The sequence below is a fragment of the Pipra filicauda genome, unplaced genomic scaffold (genome assembly GCF_003945595.2).
Source record: "Pipra filicauda isolate LSUMZ 115617 unplaced genomic scaffold, ASM394559v2 scaffold5_size6683894_pilon, whole genome shotgun sequence".
NCBI classification, from domain to species: domain Eukaryota; kingdom Metazoa; phylum Chordata; class Aves; order Passeriformes; family Pipridae; genus Pipra; species Pipra filicauda.
Window position 1 is genome coordinate 6,168,353 of NW_024104754.1, and position 22,867 is coordinate 6,191,219.

At 41.0% G+C, this 22,867-nt stretch overlaps 1 protein-coding gene across 4 annotated transcripts in view; it reads right to left on the reverse strand.

Annotated features, from left to right (window-relative positions):
• The window catches only part of PIKFYVE (phosphoinositide kinase, FYVE-type zinc finger containing), a 65,622-nt gene that overhangs the window by 18,938 nt on the left and 23,817 nt on the right, over positions 1-22,867 (reverse strand). For 3 of the 4 annotated variants that reach the window (XM_027731511.2, XM_039388018.1, XM_039388019.1), the window contains 15 exons: positions 22,588-22,699; positions 21,472-21,619; positions 20,816-20,983; positions 15,557-15,619; positions 13,811-13,940; positions 13,293-13,473; positions 11,866-11,940; positions 11,237-11,344; positions 9,704-9,844; positions 8,911-9,037; positions 5,172-6,358; positions 3,729-3,829; positions 2,527-2,598; positions 1,575-1,746; positions 126-304 (listed from right to left, as the gene is read on the reverse strand). In XM_027731511.2, the coding sequence (XP_027587312.1) occupies positions 126-304; positions 1,575-1,746; positions 2,527-2,598; positions 3,729-3,829; positions 5,172-6,358; positions 8,911-9,037; positions 9,704-9,844; positions 11,237-11,344; positions 11,866-11,940; positions 13,293-13,473; positions 13,811-13,940; positions 15,557-15,619; positions 20,816-20,983; positions 21,472-21,619; positions 22,588-22,699 (2,964 nt within the window). The remainder of the gene's footprint in view (positions 1-125; positions 305-1,574; positions 1,747-2,526; positions 2,599-3,728; positions 3,830-5,171; positions 6,359-8,910; positions 9,038-9,703; positions 9,845-11,236; positions 11,345-11,865; positions 11,941-13,292; positions 13,474-13,810; positions 13,941-15,556; positions 15,620-20,815; positions 20,984-21,471; positions 21,620-22,587; positions 22,700-22,867) is intronic. The other variant, XM_027731512.2, reaches the window with a different exon arrangement.

Genomic DNA, 22,867 nt, shown 5'->3' on the forward strand with positions numbered 1-22,867 from the left:
TATAGCGCAGTTATGCTATCCCATGCTGTACTCACAATGAAGAACAGAACTGATGAATCCTTAGTAGGGCTATATGCTTCATATAGTACTAGAGAGAGAAGGAAGTTTTTAGCAGTGGAACTCACCTGAAAGATGCCACCATCTGATTATAGGAAAAATACTGGTGATAGTCATGATGAATGGAATGACCACAAGGCTCTGCATTGGCCCTTCGCGTGTACTGGTACCCATAGAACCTCAGCTCAAGATATTTTGCAAAAGACATGGACCAAGAGTCATTGGAAAGAGGAACAACCGGTGTCACCTGAAAAATTGAAAGCCAAGTGTCTCGATTTCATCCTCCAAACAAGACTAAGGACAGGCTAATCTAGACAGCAACCTAGTATTTTTAGTACCAGAAATGCCCATGACCCTGAAACATACTAAACAACAAAGACAGCATTTATACAAAGCTAAGGCCAACACACAGTTAAAACAAATCTGATAAACAACAACTGCTAGCTGATGATGACAGGTGCTAAGTTGGGGGAGTCCAAACATATCCCTGATGGAAGCTTATAACAATTTCCAGCAACCCAGGCAGAAGCAATGGTTACATCATATACTTTTTCCTCCATGATTCTTCAGCTACAAATGCATTGGTATTGTTTTGCTGTGCATTTCAACTTCAGCAGTGCTTGCAAGCTTAGAGTAGACACACAGCCACAAACATCTTAGCGTTTACATGAACACACAGAAATAAAAGGTTATAGAGCAGGTGTATACACAGCAGTGCAGGGCCTGCCGTCAGCAATTACGTTAACTTCCTCCAGGTATCTTTAAATCCAACACCCATGTTTAAGTCAGCATAAGCAGGTGAATTGAATCATCCACATGGGTAATTGAGATGTTTTACGTCTCAGGCACTGTGTGAATCTTTTTCATTAACTTTTAGTCTCGTCTCTTTGAAGGCTCTTAATGTTTAGCTAGTGACGCAGTTAGCAATGTTTTCTTAGCTAAATTACAGAAGAAGTTTCAGATAATACACAATCTTACTATCTTGTGGGCTTTCTTTAAAGTAATTTAGCACCCCTCTAATGAAAATGTTACTTTCTAATGACGGCTAAGGGAATTCTAGACGTCATGGTGATGCAATACAGGCTGTTCAGTCCATAGCAGATCAAAGAATGCCAGGTGGCTTTAGCCAATTACTAACCCAGTAGCTCTTGGAGTCTGCCCTTCCCCACACATACATTCTTTTGATGCTCATACTGATTCACTGCAAGGAAGGGACCATACTCTTCATCTCTTAAGGGGCAACTCCATTTTTTCCATTTAAATCTATCCTCTCAGAGCCAGTTTTGACACTTTCTAACCAGACTGCCTCACACAAGATGCTTCACCCTCAAGAGCCCCATTTCTACTAGAGGAATTTGTAGGTAAGATGAGAATACCTGTACCATAAACAGGTTTTCTGCTGGTTTAGCCATAGCTCCAGAGATGAGCACCTTCTCAAAAATGCTGCCTTTTCATACGAAGCCAGTCACAAGAATACTAAACTGGAATAGCAATGATTCTTAAGCCCACATCCTTACCTGTTTGCACAGTCTGCACCAGGAGTAAGTAAGAATGGTGTGCTGGTACCCAGGGACTGGGGAGTCCAGCTCCTTTAACACAATTTGCACACAGCCTTGCCCGTGAACAAAGCGACGGATGTGGTGCACCATTGGTGTTTCACAGAACATGCTGGGGCACTGGTAGGAAGGCCTTATAGAGAAATAGAAACACTTATGAATGATCATAACTAGGCACTGCTGAAGAACTGATTCAACAGATCTAACTAACAAGCTTTTTAATATCATGCTATTATTTACCTTCACTGTAAAAAAAGTTTCCTAAACTTTTAGTGAAGGTTAATTCTGCCAAGTGAACTGTACTCATTTAGAAATGAAGCATGTAAGGAAGTTCCATTGTCAGCAATGGCTGTATAGGTCCCAAAAGCAGTGAATCACTTTCTAAAGGCACATTATATATAATCCACAAAATAAAGATCAAAGCACCTATGGAAGTGCTTGGCACTAAATTAAAAGACCACTTTGGCAGTGTACCAAAGCACATGCTACTGAGGACAAAGATGTGGCACATTCAGACTCTTAACTAGGTTCTTAGAGCCCTAATTGCTACAAAAAAGTGCTAAGTGAACGCATTTGTCTTCATGAACTCAGAAATCTTGTTTCATATTCTGTTCCACTTGCTCATAAAGGAAATAAGAAAGACAGGGCCAAAGTAGGAAAGCAATGGATGTATTTGCTTTTAAGGAGTGAGCATGATTAAATGAATTCTTAAATCCAGTCCCTGTTTCACTATAGTATGATAGTAAAGCAAAGGGAACAACAGATTTAAGTGGTAAGCTTTACTAGGACACAACCAGCTCTGCAAACTTGCATGCTATTCTCCTAAGTGATAGAGGGTGGCAGGTCAACTTCACAGAGCTATCGAAAGCTATTGTTTTGTTTAGAATAACATTTAGAATAAGTTCCTCCTCACCTGAAACAGTAGCGCTCCAGAAAAATCCCTAGAGTTAGGTCATTTTTCCCATAGAACTCCATGGTCACAATCCTAAAGCAGAGAAAAAAACCAGCTTTAGAGACTCAATATTGCCACTGTTAGGTGTGCAGTGGCCTTCAGGTGCACAGATCTAAATGCACTGCTGGCTTGTTTACAGCTCTGTATACCTTATAAGACTTTTTTCCTAGATCCCTGCTGTCAGGTTTGCTAATAAAGAGATCAGAGTCCTACTAGAACAACTTTAAACTTGACATTTAAAAGTCTAATACAAGCCAACTGCACTTTTGAAGATCATGTTCAAAAACATCTAGGCACAGAAGTCTAGGTAGCTTGAAGCTTCAAACACTAACACTTAAATAGCTACAAAAAGGGTACATCCAGAATATGAAAAAAAAAATAAGAAACCCTTATTCTTCTAGAATATTTAATAGCAACTTTTGTTTCCTCAGAGCCTGAGGTGACCAAGCCATTAAAAATGTGTATCAGCGTAAAGTGTCACAATTCAGATACCTCTAACATCACTAATTTACTTCCTCTTATTGTTGCTGTTTGGTGAACTTATCACCATCTTCTCTGGCTCATTTCTAAGCTTTTAAAGGAACTCTAGACCTTTCCCTGTAAGAGGGCCTTCTCTTTACTTTCCCCTGATCTAAATGATTAAACACCAAGACCTGTCCTGTTTAGTAGAGATAAAAATGTGTCATAAGTTGCATACGATTAACAAATTACAGCTCCCTAGGATGGAAATAAACCTCTTAATACTGATGACTATAATTATCCAAGTCTTGGATAATACAATCTATAAGTACTCAGAGATTCTCACAAGGTTCATTTTTGGACATTGTTGTGTGTTGATTTACACTAAGACTCTTCCCCACAAGACTGCATGCAGTGCTGCCCTACACACACAGGCACTACCCTGCAGTGAAAGACCAACTAAAGCACTTGATTTCAGGCTGGGCTTTCTCACTCATGCCTCAGGATTACAGAGGCCATGCAATACTGCTGAGGAGTCACTTGACCAGGCAAAGCAAAATCCTTTCGGCAAAAGTTCCTGTTACAGGATGGGTACAGCCTACCAAGGAATCCTCAAAGAAATATTGCTATGAGGTAGGCACTGACCTTGACTTCAGAAAAAAAGGGATAGCAACAGTATAAGCTGTAGAGAGTAGTTTTCATACCAGGGGCTAACACAGGCACTTGGAGCATTGCTGGACTGAGCAGAAGAGCTGCTGAAGAGAACACAGAGCCTCTGATGGTTTACCGGACTCAGGCAATCCACCTAATAAAGAGAAATCAACTCATTCACTGGTTACAGACACCTCCATTCACACACAACTTCTGTTGACAAAATTCTATTCTAGTAGTTTTATTTAAAGACTCTGCTTGCTCCTTTTGTACAGATCAATGTGTTATTATTTCCAAGTTTCAGGTAAACTTGTACTATGTATAATTGCTAAGTGTCATTTTTAGAACAACATAACTAATATGCATAATGAAACCAGAGCACATGCATGTGTTTCTGTGGAAATGAAGCCAAGAGGAACAGAAAACAACAAAAGCTCCATGACAAACATCCCAAGTCTCCACATCACTGTATGGTTTACGACACCTTGGATTCAAACTCTGCCAATACATTATACCTCAATTACTCATTCAGGCTATAGAACGATTCCAGTTTTCTGTTCTCTGTCAAGAGATTTACTGTGCTGCTGCTGGGATGGAGCTGTTTTCCCTTCCACACCCTACAGAACTATGAAGTCACCAAATACTTTTCTTTGATCATTGAATACATTTAAAACAGCATCAACCAGTCTGATCTAGAGCAAGGGCTAGTCTTACAGTTTATGGCCTGTGAAGCTACACAGATTTAAGTGTCAATTAAAAAGTGACTTTTGCTCATGAATATGGGGGCCAATTGGCTCCAGGACCAAAATGTTTGGCTACTACAACAGCTCAGTTCTGCTACTCTTATTCACAGATTTTTTTATAATTCAATAAAACACCAAGGTCCTTTTCCTCAGATACAAGTCAGTTACTTTCATGGTAGTTTACCAAAACTTTCAATATTGATTGCAAGCACATACTCCCATGCTTTGAAATTTCAAAGAACATTCCTCCCCCCATTATGAGATTCTCACTTTTCTTCAGATCACCCAAACTTTTACAATCAATCAATTACTTTAATGTAATTACAACCTACTGATGTTTCCATGACATTAGGCCCTCTGAAAATGAAAATCTTACACTTGTACAAATCACCAAAGACAAGGAGCAAGAAAGTTCAGTTTAAGAAACTTCTTAACATTTGCTCCCTCTTCATGGACTCATTTTCAGAAATCATTTAGGTACAGCCAAGTCAATCAGGTAGTGTAATACACTGATTCTGGGCTGACTTTGTGCATTTCTCAGAAATTTTGCAGTCTCTTGTTCTGAATGATTGCAAAGCACTTCAATCTAAAATCCAGTTATGTCCCAGTCAAGAACACAAAACAAAAACCCCCACAACCAAACAAAAAGATCCAAAAAAACCAACCCTCTGGTTTAATATGAGACACTACACCTTCTATATACCATGAGAAACTGATGTAGCTTGGGTTTTCAGCAGCATACCTCCATCTTACCTTATGAGACCATGAGGATTCACTCTGAGCCAGTCCCTTCTCCTCCTCTTCAATTCTGCACCCAGTTTTTCCAGTAGGGACACTAGACACATCTTTAGTTTGGGCAAAGGGATCTGTGCTTTTCTGCAGTATCCTCCCTCCTCTGGCCCGATAGTCAGCCAGCATTCTGGCTAAGCTCTGGCTGTCACGTAGATGTTCTGCTATTCTAGTATTAACCAACTCGTGAGAAGGTAAGATTTGGATAGCCTTGGCTTGGATACTCCCATTCCTTCCTTGCAGTCCAGAGAGATCTCGCAATAATTGCCTCTTCCTTCTGCTCTCCAACTCCTTGTATTCCTTATTGAGGAGAGGAGACCAATAAACTTGCTCAGGAAAGTATTCCCGGGCAGGACATCTCATGCCTTTTTCAGTCAAAAGAAAAGGTTCACGAAATGTCAGTACTGGAGAAATACAGAGAATGACATCTTTCAACTCCTGTTTAAATGCTGCAGAGTAAGTCTTGAGACGATCCTCAGATGAAGTCACCTCTTCCGCGACATATAAACCAGTATCATCCTGGAGAGGGTCTCTGAAGACTCTCATCTGACCCTTGGACTCCTGCAAATCATCTGTCTGTTGAAGAGGCTCTAATGCCTGGCTATCCAGAGTGACCAAGTGCTGGTCCATGCCATGGAGGGGCAGCAGGGATGTTTCAGGTATTGCAAGAGGTACAGAGTTGAAGACTGCAAATGGTGACTCCACTTTGTGATGCTCTTGCTGTTTTGAGGACACTGTTTCCAGTTGATTGTTCTCTTGGTCACCTCTCTCAAATAAACCTCTTGGTTCAAGCAAGCTGACCTCATCAGAGGACACTGACTCAGAGATTACAGGCAACTTTTCAGAGGACAGTTCAATGTCTTTGACTGCTGTGCTGAAATCCTCACCATTGAAGAGGTTCTGTTGTTCATTTTCATCTCCTGGCTCTTCAATAAGGGAGTGAAAGGAGGCGTTTTTGGTGAGAGTAGGGGGCATGGCAAACTCATCCATAAGAAATGAGATTTCCAGCTGGGAATGATAAGCCACACAGACCATGAAGATCAGGATCTCCTTCACACGAGCCAGCTCATACTCTGCAGCACCACACAACTTGATAGTACAACCCAGGTGCTGAGGACACCCTTCAAAGAACATCAGGGGTTTTGTCTGATCTAGTAGAAAAGCAAGACATAGGAGTTAAGATACAGTTTACCTGCTCTTAGGTATCTCACACACTTGAAGAGATTGTAACAGAGACTAAGAGCAAGTAACATCGGTAGCTACAAAAACTGAGGTTACTGTACTAACTTATTTTTGCAAGCAAACAAGCATTTGCCATAAAAACTTCTCCTGTTTTGTAAAAAAGTTACCATAAAGTCTAAGTGAAGGTCATATGGAACACGCTGGCCTAAACAGCATATTCTAAGATCACTGGAGACCCTGCAGCAGTGAAGCAAAAGAACCACTATTATCCCAGGCACATTTGCTCATCCTTACAAGACAAAAAGCCTATGACATTTTGAGGGCAATTTAAAGGCTGGAAGGAGTAACAGTGAACTGGAAAGGGAAGTGTTCAAGGACAGATTGGATGGAGCTTGGAGCAACTTGGTCTAGTGGAAGCTGTACCTGTCCATGGCAGAGGGGTTAAAATGAAATTATTTTTAAGGTCCCTTTCAACCCAAACCTTTCTATGATTCTATGAAGAGACACAAAGACTGCACCTCCACAAAGATATGCATCTACAGCATTTATGTGTGCCGGCACCACTGGTAACCTGTCAAGCAGCATTTCTTCCTTCTTCCTTGGCAGACTTCCACTGCCTTGTGGGGGTTACAGAGAAAAAGGAACTTCATTTCTCAAAGATGCACAATGACTGGACAAGGGGTAACATGCACAAATTGCACCAAGGCAAGTTTTGATTGGGTACATTAAGGTTGGACCGGATAATCTTTTGAAGTCCCTTCCAACACAGGCTGTTCTGTGATTCTCTATTTCAGTGCAGAAAAATTCTTTACAGTGAGGATACTGCCCAGACAGGCTACGACATCTTCATTCTGCAATATTTTCAACAGTTGGCTTACAAAAGCCTTAGAAATCTGATGCTGCATTACTCCTTCCTGTTTTGAACAGGAGGTTGGAACAGACAAACTACCGCATCATGGGAAGAGAAAAAACAGTTTGGGAGTGTCCAGGGTTAAAAAGGGGGTTCCCCTGGAGTTGGAAAGTGGTTAACCCCGGGGGGTGTGTTCTTGGTGTAGAGCCAATCAGAAGCTACAATTTGCCCCTGTGAAATTAACATATTACAACAGACCAGAAAAGGAGACTGGATGACATAGTTGGAAGAGAGGCAACCATGGTTTGAGATGCCATGTGTTTGAGTGGGGGCCAGTGAGCCCCACTGGGGGGCCAAGGCCCCCAGCTGGGGCTGCAGAAACCTGGAACAGCATTAAAACTGGATTGGGTGCCATGGCCAAAGGCTGGGGGAGTTTCTCCACTGTGAGTGGGCAGCAGAAGACAGAAAAGCGGCAGCAGAGGCAGCGCTGAGTGGAGAGCTGTGGCTGAAAGCCAAGAAGATAGCCAGCAACCAGCAACATGGCACATAGCCAGGCTGAGAGATGCAGAGATGTCCTGCAAGGAGGAAGAGCTGGCAACAGAGCAGAGAAAACTCAGCAGAGGCTGTTTTGGGTAAGACTAGATTACCTTCCCAAAACCAACAGTCCTCCTGAAGAGGAGGGGTGGGCTTCCAAGCTTTTAGGGAGTCCCGAAATGCAGCTAGAGAAAGAGAGAGGAGCTGAGAACTCGGAGATGTCCTGTGAGCTGGACCACGACGGAATGCGGGAGAAGTGGCCTTCCCCCTCCCCCCTGCCATGTTGGCAGCTGAGACGGCGCAAAGGAGCTCTGTTAGAACGCTTGGGGCAAAAAACTGAACTGAGAGCCCTAAACCATTCTGACTCGAGGGAACTTCACCCCTCGAGGAAGGGACTTTCATGGGATGCCTTGCACCCCGTGATATGACCACGGTAAGGCGAGTTTTGTCCCTGCTTTGCAGCCCACGAGAGAGACCTTCGGTTGGAGCTGAAGGGCCGAGAGGGGTGAAAAAATCCCTGTGTTGTAATGGAGAGAGAGAGAGAGAGATATTTTCCAGCTATGACAAATCTAGCTACAACTGCTGCCTTGAAGAGGAGAGACACTGCTGCCCTGAAAGTGGAAAAGACCTTTTCTTCTTTCCTTCTGAACGTTTATTGGAGGGAAAGGAGGGATTTGATCTATTTTGCTTTACCATAGGATAGTTAGAATTGTTGTATATAAATGTATTATAGTATTTATTGTGTTAGTAATAAATTTTGATATAATTTTCTCATGCTAGTAGTTCTGTTATGTCTGAAAACCCTCTCACACTCAAGCAAATTGTGGGGAAGCTTGGAAATTGGATTTTTGGGGAGCTCAAACCATGACAGGGAGAAAGAAATTAGTCTGATTAAAATCTATATCTATATATAATATAGATAATCTATATAATCTATACAAAAATCTTGTTTCATCTTAGTAAGATCATTCTATTCTGTTCACAGCCTGTTCACTGTAGTTCCAAGAGGTAACAGACGAAAAATGAGTAGGACAATAATCAATCACACAAGGAACCCAATAGTTCAGAGCTATTTAAAAGGAGCAAAGCATTTATCCTTTCACACACATAAGCGAAGACACATCAAGCTTTACTCACCATTAGGCAACTGAAAAACTTGCATATAAAACTTATGACAGGTTCCCAAACGTGGTTTGGTCAACAGTTGATCCATTGACATCACTAAGTCTCCCTGGGTCATTCGACTTACACGGTCTAACACTTGCTATAAAAACAGAAAGAACAATAAGAATCTACAATGCAAAGAGGACTCCTAATCTTAAAAAATAAACCAAAAACCACCAATGTGATCCAGAAAATCTCTCACAGAGATGCAAATTCTGAGTTAAACCCAATCTCACAAACATGCATACACAACATACAAGAATCTTAGAAAGACAGTTGGATAAATATTTCTGGTGAGTGGTAAGATTGTGCCCTTCCTCAAACTTTTCTGTTTGAATAGATCCATGTACTTCCAGGAGGTACAGTCAGAATAATGCTGACTATGCCAGGAGCTCAGCCAACTCCCACAGCTACTCTCTGTATGGCTGTCTGTACCCTGCCTCACAGGGACAGAGGCTCTCTCACAGTCACTAAGGACCCAGACGTGATTTGCTACAAACACGTGTCAAAGTTAACTAGAAATGAACCAGGGTATAAGGTCCTATCAAACAAGGACACAGCAGAGTAGCTACGAAGAGCTGAGGAAAAGCTACTCTCTAGGTTTGCCTGTCTTGCCTTCTTGGAAGAGAAGTACTATTAAGAAAGTGCCTAGATTTGGTTAGAGGAGAAAATAATACAACTCTTTACTTTCTTCAGAGAGTTTGCTACAAAAAGACATTAGAGATCTATTACAAGGCCCAGTCTAACTCTGACTGGGAATGCTCACCGGCTTGACATTGATGACCAGAGTGATACCATGCTCCAAGAGCATGTCCTGGGCAATTCTGGACACAGTCTTCTCAACAAGGACCAAATTAGGCCTGACATCAACTATCCGCTGAACGTAGTTCTTCAAGAACTCCCTTTCCTGCAGACAGGACCAAAGTATGGCAGTTAACCATTGCAAACCCATCAGAAAAAAAACAAAACGCTTTAATGCTTAATATTACTTTCCCCTTCACTTACATACTGGCCTTTTCCATACAACAGGGAAAATGGCTATCCAGAAAGCACCATCAGTTGCCCGTTGTGCACAGTTCCATGCTCCCACAGCACAACACCTCGTTTATCAATAATTTGTTATAAGCATGAATTGCACATAAGAATATAGTCCAACAACAGTGTGAAGTGAGGGACTTGCAACAGAATCCAAACATATATATATGCACCTTACATCCTCACACATAAAAAAAGCTTCATGTTCAAAAGGTACTAGAACTAGAGCATCATAAACCAAAGCACTTTGCAGTATTATGTTCTCCACCTTCTGATACATGCTAATGCTGAGTGCTGGCACTCAGAGATACTTACATTCAGGAAAAGTATGACAGTGGTCTATGCCTCTACAAGTCTGTACACACATCCTCAGCCCCTAAATCTGTACTTAGGGATAGTGCTTCTGGAGTCCCATCCCAATGCTATCCATGCTCGTCTTGTGGCTTCATCTCACTACTCCCACACAAACTTACATTACTACACACAGAAAGAGAAATCAGGCTGCAATGCATCAGAACTAAAGGTCTACACTGCTAGAGGGAGGACACAGCTTCCCAAGCTAGGTATTCTCAATTGTCAGGTTTTAAAAGTTCTGTGCAATATAAAGATACCACAAAAGCAGTTTGGCAGCTCCTCAGAACAAAAACTCTAAACACTAAATACCCTTGTTATAGGTATCCTGGCAAACACCTGAGGACCAATTTTCAGACAAGAATGGAGTGTGTTAAATAAAAGGTCTATATATTTCAGTGTTTGCATATTTGAGGCACGTCCCTGCTCACTGGGGCAGGGCACCTGTTCCAAAGTGACATTTTCTAGTTCATCACTTCATTAGGTTGGGTTTTGTTCCATTTTTTTTAAGCCTGACAAGAAATAACATGGGTGTGACCTAACCCTAACCTACACGAACTTTTCAAATATTTCTTCACACACCTAAATCTCATCTAGCTCTAACACTGTAAAAGAAGGCTCAGAAGGTATCATTAAAAACAAAATAAGTCCTGTAAAATGCTGCATTGTGAGGATCAAAAGCTCACACACATATGCTCTCAGCACACATAATTTGAAGACAAAAACCCTCAATACAAGACTACAAGTTTGTATGGTATTTACTGCAGCAGTTATCTCAGCTAGCTTACTAAAAGAGGAAAGTTTTCTATTTTCTGTTCAATCTCACTCACTCTGCTCCATCTTACGTGCTGAAAAAAATGCACTGATCATGATTTTTTTTGCTTTTTAACCAAAAACAAAAGCATATTCTCACCTGAAGTACTATAGGCTCTATACAGGTAAACTTTGTTTCTTCTCGATAGAGATACTCAATGGAGCACTTCAGCAGAAGAATTTTGGGATTTTTTAAGCAAGAGTTCATCTAAGAAAGACACAAAAATAGTTAAAAATACAAACACATGGAGAGGAGAGGAAAAAGCACACAAGAGACAGACTTCCCACGACTAGTCCTCACCCTCCCTTAAAAGTGTCTCAGCTATCCCCACCCTGCAGACCCAACTATATATTCTTCCTCCTTATGAAGTTGTTACATTCAGTTGTTGGAAATTCACAGCCACTGTCTAGTAAGCAGGCAATGCTAGACGTTTTCAGCCACTGCTGAGGTAGTCATTAGATGCCTTATGTGATGGTAGGGATGGAAAGGCTGTTTTCCTATGCATGTATGAGGAAAGTTTCCCCCCTAGAATCTCTGGGCTAGAAAAAAAAAAACAGCTTGGAAAAGAAATGCTCTAAGAGCCAGTCTTGTCTGGGGTCTCAAACCAGAGAAAGCTTGCAAACCTCCTGAGTGGTGAGAGAAGCTTCACAACACAAAAATCAAGCCTCAGCACACTTGTTTCCACAGCATGCATTACTGTAAGCACTTGATTAATCAAGCTGCATTACCTTTTTGTGTGCAACATTCTTAGTGCAAACAAACCCATTCACCACCATGGAGTCAAATTTCTTTCCACCAGGGATCTAACAAAACAAAGAACATTTTCAGAACTGTCATACACTCCCACATCTCCTAGTGCAGTAAACCTAATATAGAAAACACGTATTGTAGGTGACGTGCAAGCTTCAGCTACACCCTCAGTTATCAGATGAAAGATCAGATACAGTCATGCTGGACACACAACTCTTTTCCTTTAAAGCCTAACAAACTAAAGACAACATGAAAACAAGTACTAAGTTCTAGGATTTTTACACCCCTCCCAAGAGATGTTTATTTGTTCAATCAGGTATACTCCGGAGCATGATAAGGGAATCTAATTTCGATAGGCCATGGGGAGCATATATCTTTGCACATGCCATTTCTATTAATAAAAATAAATTGTAGGGAAAGGGAGAAAAAAAAAAAAAAGAGAAGAGAGAAAACCAAACAAACCTCTGCCTACTATTTGAATACATCAAACAGTTGACTGGTGCGCCTACAGTCACAGGCACACAGGAGTAATAAACGACATGACACAGGTTTCTGAATAATATGTTTTAGAGGACATTTGACACTGTAATACAAGCATGTGAAAACAGCAGACAGCTATGAAGAGCTTTCAGCTCTGAACAACTGCTCTTTGAACTGGAGTTTCAGGAGAAGCAGGAACTAGTGATGCTGCCTGAAGAGATGCCACAGAGCCACCACCAGAATTATAAGGTTCTCCTCATATCTTACATAGCTTTCAAGCAAAAGAGTCCTGCTGTAGTGAATTTGGTCAAAGAAAAATAAGCCCAAATCTTCAATTAGCAGTCACACTAGTTCCTTCAACGTTAGTTTCACATCAGACTCTCAGAATAAACTTTGCATGCCAGAACTCCAGCCTTACAGTTCAACAATGTCAACACTGGGCCATCTGGCAGAACTGGATGCACCATTCCATAACAATTAAGCTTTCCTCTTGAAGAAAGTCGTTGTACTTGGCATGGGAGAAGTTGAATCCTCCCTAATGGATAGTTATAGGGCAACAGACTGCTATACTGAGTTCTGCAAGCTACTTATCCAGCATTTGGTACATCTCCAAATTCAAGCACAAAACAAGCAGGAACCAAAAAAATGAACCAAGTCACTACAAAAGTGCTACTCTTTGCCACCTTCTGGAGCCTACAGCCTGAAAGAAGAGGTCAGCTCCAGGGCATTAAAGCCCCTTGCACAGCATGCAAAGTTCCCTCTGTACAACTTTTTCTAGAACCCCACCTTACCAAAAGGCCATGTTGGCCAATTACACACCAGTGAATATGCTGGGGGCAGGGGAAGGGGACTATTCTCTTCAAACAAGGGGTGCTGCCAACAGCTGCACTCTTTTATTTCCCTACATCCACTGCTTGAAACTTACTTTTTTGATGTGGACAAACTGGCGGATATCCATGTCATCATCTCTGTTCTTGACATCAGGCCGTACTGTTTGAACTACCTGGCAGACCACAGGTACAATGATATCCCTCCAGGACAGTGACAGGGACTCATTGTATAGCAGCTGCTGAAGCAGTGCCATCATGTGGTTGTGATTAGCAGACCTGCAAAAAAGGCAAAATAAAATGATTTCTCCTGAAAAAAAACACAGTGCAGCGACTAGCTGAAGTCATATTTCAGAAGCAAATTTCTTAACATTTACAATACAGGAAGTCCTCTGAAAGAACAGCTGCCTAGAATGTTCTACAGTCAACTCTGGCCTGGTACTTCAGTATATAAAAATCACAAGGAAAAAACCTCATTCAAAATATAATGTAAAAAAGCTGTTTTCTTAATGCAAATTAGTTCCTTGTATCGTCCACTGTAGATGCTGATGGAATAGAGGGGCTTCAGGAATTTTCACTCAAGATACACAAATTCCTTTTTCTATGTGTTTCTTACAGCAGTCTTTCCATGGCTTGTTTCTCCCCATTTTCTTCTCTCAGCAGATCCAGATTGCTGTGGTGCCAGCCTAGGGGCGTGAAAAAGAGTTCTTTGGATTTCTCCTCCACCCTTCTGTTGAATAATGACTCTGCAAGAGACAAACAAATCCTGTTAACAGAAGGTCACAGCTGAATACCTGTGTCTTTCTGAAAGGCTATGTTGAAAAGGAAAGAATTTACTATGACATAAGTCTAAGCCTCTTCAAACACTGAGTTTAAGGTAGCAACACGATGCTGCAAACAGTATAAGAGTGCTAAGTGTACAATGGAAAAGTGAGCTACCAGAATTGTTGTACTGCCAGCAAACAGCAGACGGTTTTCTCTTCTGGAACAGCACTGTTCTACTGAATTCTCAAAGACCTTCTGTCAAAAAAGCGGCACAAGCGTTTTGAAACATTTCAGCACATCTTCTCATCTGCCTCCACCTAACAATCATACACACAGGTATATGATCTGCTACAATTAACAGTATGCAAATGAAGTCTGTATCCACTGAATACAACTTTTAAAATCCTAAATGTCAGCACATACTACAGCCATTTTGGAAACAGAAAGTATGTTTCAACAGTATAAGACAGTCCTCGGTTTGAGAAGGCCTGCCACTTTCAATCACTATATTGTGTAGTAACTCCTTGGAATGGCTCTCTGTTTTGCATTACCAAAATTAGAGGTTATTTCAGCACAGTTCTCTGTGCTTTGAAAGAGTTACTAGGTTATTTCCCTCACAGGTATTATGATATTATAAAGGGAAGTTATAAACTTCCACATTCTTATAACATCTGACTATATTTTAAGTCTTTTACGCTAGTAGTGTATAAATTTTCATCAAGCAAGTATGTAAGCCTTCAGAGTTCAAGCTTAAAACTCCTCAGAGTTTTAAGCAAAATCCTTAGACAACAGTAATCTGAGAAGGGATATTGAAAAAAAGAAAGACTCTTAACAACGATTAACTTATTCCAGATGCTCCACACACAAAATTAGCTGTGTAGAAGATTAACAGAAGTTACATTGATTTCTCCCTTTCTCCTGCAAAAGCTCAGTTAAAAACTAAGCATCAGTTTAATCAAAGGCTTCATTTTTCAGGCAGCACAGACTGAAATGGTGTTTTCTCCTTATTTCCCCCTTACTTCCTCCTCTTACAAGCTCACCAAAATCAATAGCATTAACTGGAAGAAAAAAAAGGCCACAGGTGCATCTGGTCATGATATTGGAAGGCACAAGGGTTTTAAAACTCACAACTGAATGTAATGGCCTTCCATTTCAGAAGTAATAGTGGTGATGGTGGTGATGACAGGAAACCCAGAAAGATTTAAGCGATGAAGCTTTAAACCACTCTGTAGAAGCAGTGCAATTAATCATATCACATCTTCATTTGCTTGCACAGAAAATTAAAAATTGGTTATATAAGTTTCTTGGTGGAGAAATTGTGAACAGACTTGCCACTTACACTTATTCTTAAAAAAAGTAAGAGCTTTTCTTTGAGTCCTTTTAAATGAAGAAATCAGAGAAGCAAAAGAAATTTAAGCTTTAAAGTGCATTCAAAAGTCAGAACACAATTTATACATGAGTTTTGCCACAGATAAGTTCAGATTTACCGTCAAGTATATATTTTGAAAGGGTCAATGCACTATTAAAGGAGTATTAAAGAGTTTACATCATTATATTAAAAAAATGCACATTTGCAAGATTTGAAGTTTTTCCTTACCTTTTATAAAAGCATCACTTATAGAGAACATCTGCTGCCCTCCGTTTTCGGGATTCAAGTATTCTGAAAGAAGAGAGAAGAGGGAGATAGGCGGAGACAAAGAAAAAAAAGAGACAGGTTACACTGGTGTGTCCATATAATTGCAATGTACACGCCCACATCAGAAGCAGCAGCATTACTCATCTAAGACTTTAGTCACCAACTTAGCAACAGCTTGATGAGTGGTTAAGATAAGAATTTCCTCTCATTCTTGTTTTATCAAAAAATTCTAAATGAAAAGAAAATAGTACTTATTAATGTGAAGAAACAAAACAAACAAAGTAGACACGAGCAAAAACTGGACTAGGAGTTGAGTCCGCTTTTCCTAGACTGTCCTTTTCTAGACCTGAACACAAATGAGTTAAAATGTGAGCAGACACCATGGGAACAGCCTCCTCACTCTGGTCTAAAAATACAGAAACCATTTTGGTCTCCCACTCCACTGAACCATTTCAAACTGAAGGAGAGACCAGACACAAGATTCATCTTATACAGGAAAGGAAACAAAAGACAGTCTGCTCTTCAAGAGCTAAAAGTCTAAGATCTAGAACAGTTCAAAGTGTTTTGAGGAATCTGTGCTGACAGAGGTGGACTCCCAGCAACAAAGCAGAGCAAGAGATATATCCCTTTATGTATGGGAAATAGGATGAAGCTCCATCTATTAATCTTGTTTAGTTTGCTAGATCTTGATTTTTCATGACAACTGGCTACAAAATGCTTTCTTTCTCCAGAGGCCGTTATCTTGCTGTGCCTTTAGTTGGCTCCTCACTTATACGAAAAGGGATTCTACAGTGGGAAAAAAAAGAGCAGTAGCCCAATTTCTTATATAGCATGATCACCTGGAGTTCAAAGTTAACCCTTTATCACCCTTCCATCAGGTCCAGATCTACTGCCACAAACAGAAGGCAAAGCCAGGCTGCTTTCAGCCACCAACAGAAAGCAACAGAAAGCCAACAAGACATAAGCAATCACAAGGCTCTGAGGAGCAGCACTCAGGAGGCCCCTTACATGCCACCATTTTAAAAGTCTGAGCTTGTTTGCAAATAGATACTTGATAGAGGATCGATGTACCAAAGAGAAGTTACAAGCCTCCCTTGCAGCTTGCTGGTTATTTGCAGAATCCTTCAATCTCTTGCTTAGTTTAAGAGTTCAGCACTGCAATAAGCTACCGCTTAACAAAAGCTGGCTCACTCTCAGCATTCATTCACCCACAGCCCCACTGACTACCTAGAGAAAGTCATGTCATGCTCTACCTATATAGGAGAATATATATAGTAGGACCTCCATCCCTCTCCTCCTTGCAACAGCCTCAGGGTGGCAGCTCTTACTGTAAACACGCTCCAGTTAGGTCTGGCACATATCCCTGGCTGGCACAGCCAAAGCAGGAGTTATCCCCAGCTGAAACCTAACCTTAGTTATGCTCTGGACAAAGAGAGAGGTTGTACCTCCAAACCAGGAACACTTCCAGATTTCTAATAATTTAGATTTTAGATTACTAGGTGATCTTTAAGGTCCCATCCAACCCAAGCCATTCTACTACTCTCTCCAATGCAGCTTCAGCTCCTATGACTACTTCCGATTGGGCCCCAGGGAAGTTCTGACAAGGTGAGATACCACACCTCTTCTTAGACCGGACAGATAACACACTTGTAGGTGTGAGTTTGAGATGGTTAGAGAGGCTAACATGCACATTTCTTACCTCACATCACCCCTACTTGCATCATGCTCCATAAAATGGGGAAGGGGGATGGGGGATGTTCCTGTAGCAAATTTTGTAGCCTGAAAACTTAGGCACGTTCTCAAAAGAAGAACTAAAAGGGCTCCTGGCAACAGCATACTAAGACTTGGCAAGCAATGGTGATAAGGAACTGTATATGGTTACTCAAGTTCTCTTTCCCCCTCCTAACTAGATGCAGGCATCAAAAACAAACCACCCAAAATACCTGCTACCAGGGTCAAGGATATCTGGCTGAAAAGACATTTAGAACACGAAGTTTCTCATATTGTTAAGTGTATCTCTTTAAAAACAGCAACTAAACCCCACATTTAAAATTTCTCACTTAATCTCTTACCCCAGTTTAAATGCAGAAAACAATCTTACTTTGTTTTCCATTCTGATACATACTATAAAGTACTTTTGTCTTTAGGCAGATGATACTATAAATAAGTCACTATACTCAGCTAACTTGGAGTCACTCAAATTTCAAGGAAACACACCAGACATTAGTCAGCCTATAACACCACAGTAAGTTCTGCCATTAGACTATATACAAACCACTGTGTTTTAAAACACAGCTGGTGGATACATCACCCGCCCTTGCTTCAAAGCAGCTGAACTCTGTGACTGTTGGACATTGCATATCCCTTAATCATTCGAAGAAACCCACTAACCTCTTACATCAAAGATGACCTGCACTTCTAGCACTTGATGTTCTCTATTGTCTGTCCTTGCCCCAGTGACTGTAATTTACACAGTTGTGAGGGAATTACAAGTCTCAAAAGGATGGTGTGATCTTCAGTTTCACTTCATTATTTAAAAAAAAATCAAGTCACTGTCACCCAGTCTAAGGACAAGAGACAATGCCAACACAATCAAGCCAAATATATGTGTCCATAACAGCCACAGGGTAGTTACTGGCCCTGACAGCGGCAAACACACCATGTCACCAAGTAACTACAGCACTCTGTTCTTAAAATAACCACAGGCCATTTACATAGATGTTTAACTATCCAGTTTTGGCTGTCTAACCATTGTGATACTCTAATATCCTAGATGGCATCTTTCGTTCAATATAGCCAGGATAATCATAAAAAAAAGGTGAAAGTCTTAATATTATTTTTTTTATATAAAGTCTCTCACTTTAGTATTTCCAGAACAAAGTTTTAGAAGTCATGTATTTCACTACTGTATGCACTACAGAATGCACTGTAAGGTTTTGTCCCACTTAAGTACCTGCAAAGTTTCAGTCTGCCTATTGCCAGGAAGTGTTTCTTGCTGTTCAATATACTGTCATTCATTTAAACTTGTTGCTCCCTCGTTAAGTCTTTTCTCTAGAGATTACCATGCCAGGAATTATTACCAAAAAAAAAAAGTACACTAAGTCCTCTATATTTGCAGAGGATATAGATTTTTCAAAAAATTGTAGGATAATATCTACCTCTTCACAGTGCATTTCCATGACAACTCCACCCTATCCCTGTTCTGGGAATATTACTGATATTATCCCCTCCAGGGAAATCCATTCTCTCAGAAGCAATTGTTACCAGTTTCCTACTAACAAATTATATTCCTACAGAATAACCTGGTCAAGAGACCACGTTTCAGGAACAGATAACAAACACCAGCAGAGATTCACCAAATCTAGCAGAGTGCTGCCAACACACATAATTCAAAAGCAGAAGTCTTTCTCCTTTTAGTTGCCTCACCACTTGCCTTTTCTGCTGATCTTCTCTGAGCTCTCCATCATCCAAATCTTTCTCACAAGAGCTTCAGTTCTGGCTATGAGCAGCCTTGATTTGGTCAACAGTTTCTGAGAGAGAAAGGCTCTCTTACGTTTCCCCTTCATCATGTACTGCTTTTTGTATACAGAGATAAAGACTGAGATATGTCTGAAACAAGGATTAATACCCTACAAGTCCTCTAACACTTGCCAGACCTAAACTGAGTACTGCCTACTTTACTGCCATCACACACTGATAAAGATAAACCTGCTACAGCTGTAAATTCATAAGATACTGCAGCACACCTGAGCCTGTTTCAAGCTCACTTAATCCAGCATCCCTCCTTCCTAAAAGGAATTCACTGATTTATTAACCCTCTCCACAGTTTCCTTCCCTGTAGATGCATTAGCTTTTCATTTGAATAGGGCATGAGCTGGAAACAGGTTGAAAGGAACCAATAACAAGGTGGCGTCAGTAGTGCTGACAATCCATCCCCGCTAAGTCATCTGACATCAACTCAAACTTTTGAACCTGTTCTGCTTCTCTCTTTGGGAGGGAGTGGCGAGGAAAGCAGTTAGATTTTCTTCCTTCTAGATATATTTTTAGCAAATAACATAAGGTGATCACAATAGGCGCCAATAAATGCCCCCTCTAATTTGCCTCATTCTGTCCCCCATGTCTAACATACTCTGAAAGTCAGCTGTGACCACTTCTCCCTCACTCTCTTCAGCGACCATTTCAGTTTCAGAATACATAATCTGTATGCAAGCGTAAGGCAGGTCTTCCATTCTGATCCAGAACAACACAAAAGATCTGTTAAGACTTTATAGAAGAATGAATTAATTAGGAGTACAAATTATTTAATGCTGGATCATCTTTTAAAGTTGGAAATACTGAAGGGGTGGGGTGAGACAATTATTAAAAATAAGAAACTCCTTAGAAGCAGCCAAAGACAGAAGTCTACAAAGCTGATGTAACCTTAGGTAAGGAAGCAGCACAAAGACATCAATTGCTACCCAGCATGTAAAGCAACCAGAATATACTAGACCCAAGCCAGTGGCAAGCCCTGGTTTCAGACAGCCCTTGTCCTGTTTAAAGAATGCAATTATCAACAGGCAGGCACATTATTTTTTCAATAAGGATTTTGCCTACAGAGTCTTTCAATTTAGCACTTATTTAGGGGAAAAGCCTTTCAAAAGAAGTCTTCAAGACCAAGTATTTGATTTCTTTCTACTTCATTTAAGTGGATGATCTCTTTTAAACAAATATTATGTATATGGATTAAGTTGGGTCTTACTGCTCATCAGTAAGACAATTCTGTAAAATGTAAGCTTATTAAGGTGCAATTATAAGTCAGCACAGAACTCTTCCAAGTTAATTTTGTTCTTTTGTTGTTTGGAGCTTTATTCTTTGCTTGCTTTTTTCAGTTCCATCTCAAACTGTAGAGACACCTATCAAACTGTTTTATGTGTGGATTATTTTTCCACCCCAGTTAGCCAGAATATATACGTGATCTGCCCTATTATGTATGGGCAAGAGACTTTATTTCAACTGCAAAGAGAAAGTCACAGGGGAAGTTACACACTCTGCAGAGAAGGTGTTTCAACGGGTCTACTAAATGTCCTCAGAGGTGAACATATCAAAACTGCAAGCAAGTGCCAGTTAAATATTGTATTTTCCCCTCTGTAAGACAGCTACGTAAGCAGTGTCCAAACAGGTCAGTAATACTAGGGCCCAGCTCTCCATCATGTGCAACTCCAGCTGGTGACTACCTCGTACCTTTTTGGTCGGCAGGGTGAGGGGGCACATGTGGGTACTTGGAGTGCTTCTTGATATGGAAGTTCACGTTGTCCAGCTCCACGTTCAGGCTGATGGAGGCGGCCGAATCACTGTCCATTGTGGACTGGAAGCTGCTGACTGAAGTGCGCTTGCTAGGGCTGGCGGAGTCTTTTAGTGTCAGGTAAGGGGGAAGATACAGGGAGGAGAAGGGTTCAAATGGGTGTTACGAGGGTACCAGAGAGGAGAGAAATTGCCTTTAATACATAAAGACCAGTGTGCAATACTACAGGAATACAGTATTTTCATAGTTCTAATCTTATCTTCATGTGGGCATGCTGGCATTTTGGACATTCTTTACTGCACTACTGTAGGGCCCAAATCAAGAAGTCTGCCTGAGAAACAGAAGGCAGCAATTTACATGCTTCTCCTTCATTAGAAGTATGAAGCTTTACCAGTTCCACTAAACACAAAATACTGTATCCATTGTAAGAATCAGAAAGACTAGCCAGGTTGTAGTTTGCTGAGATCCTTACAGCCCCATGCGCACACAGAGAAACACAAACACATAAAGCAAGACAGTTAAACTACTAAGTCCTGAGGGACTGGGGACAACAGGGGAGAAGGCAGAGGGAGAACAAGATTCAGGTGAAACTCACTGGCTAAGTTATCTTCTCCTTCATCAGCAATCTGCTCTGTGTCACTGTCATCAAACTTGATGTCTTTGAACCAGGATGGCTCAGAGTGACCCTCTACAGAGTTCACAGAGTCACTGTCTGGAGATGGGGTTTCCGAGAACTCAGTGCTCTAGAATACAAGGAAGGGAAAAAAGCTGTTAAAGTGTAGCTCTGCTGAAATATTAAGCAGCCTGCTACAAATGCAGGTCAGACATTTTAAAAATCAGAGGATACTCTCAGTGGGCTGAGCCAAGTTAGTCATAGTCATCCCCCTTGGTATGAAGTAGGAACGCTCTATGACAGGAAACAACTATTTCTTTACACTTCCCACATACTTAGTTTCTGCCTAGTCCCCACTTCTACAGAAGTTGTGACTAAGCAGCACTAAATAACAAGTTCATTCTACTGCACATTTTCTGTCACCGCTAAGCAGTTTTGAATGCCTGCTATCCCTAGCCAAGGTGGGTGACAGCCACATCCTTTGCCCAGAAACCAACACATGCAGCTTTTAAGGGAGTCTAATCCTAAGTTACTGGAGCAATTCCAGTAATACCAAAGTAGCCCTAAGAGTTTCAATCACAAGTCAGGCTCTAGCTGGGGCTACTGTGTCAAAGCCAAGCCTGGCGAGAGTGTCAGAGGACCTGAGAGTATGTAAGTAATTTCCATCAGCCATCCTGATGCCTCCAGGAACCTCAAGAGGAAGTCCTCACTATCATCCCTTGGGTTCAGTGAGTGCAACATCAACTTAGTCAACAACACGATTTCTCCTAACTCTTGTCCAGGAGAAAGGAAATCAGACAATGCTTTCAGCTGACAAGAACAAGAACTGGCTTTAAACATATAATAACATTAGTCCCTTACAAATAGTTACAGACAGGGAAGCACTTGCTAGTTAGGGGCAAGCTTTTACAAAGCTTTCTGGGAAAATGAAACTTCCTCAGGCTTCAACCCACTAAGGAAAAAGGCCTGGACCTTTTCTGTACAGGAGAGCTGATTTAGAAAACATAGCACAGCTGTTGAGAACAGGATTGGAAAAGATCCTAGTCAGCAGCCAAACCCAGCAAGAAGCATAGCTTTCAGCTTTCCTACTCCTTTTACCTGTAATGGTCTGTAGAGAGCATATTCATCTCTGAAGAGCTGATCATGATGACTGACACATTCTAGCCAGCGGCCATCAACCAAGGCCTGTCCTATTGCAATGGCTTGGACCCTGGAAGTATAAGAATAGAAATGGTTTTCTAAGTCTAGTTCTAAACACATATGATTTATGGTACAAGCCCACTACTAAAAGAAAGAGTCATTTGCTAGCAGTATTTGATTCTTCAGTATCCCATTGCCATGTTTAAACAGACATTATTTAAAATATTATGGTGAGGCA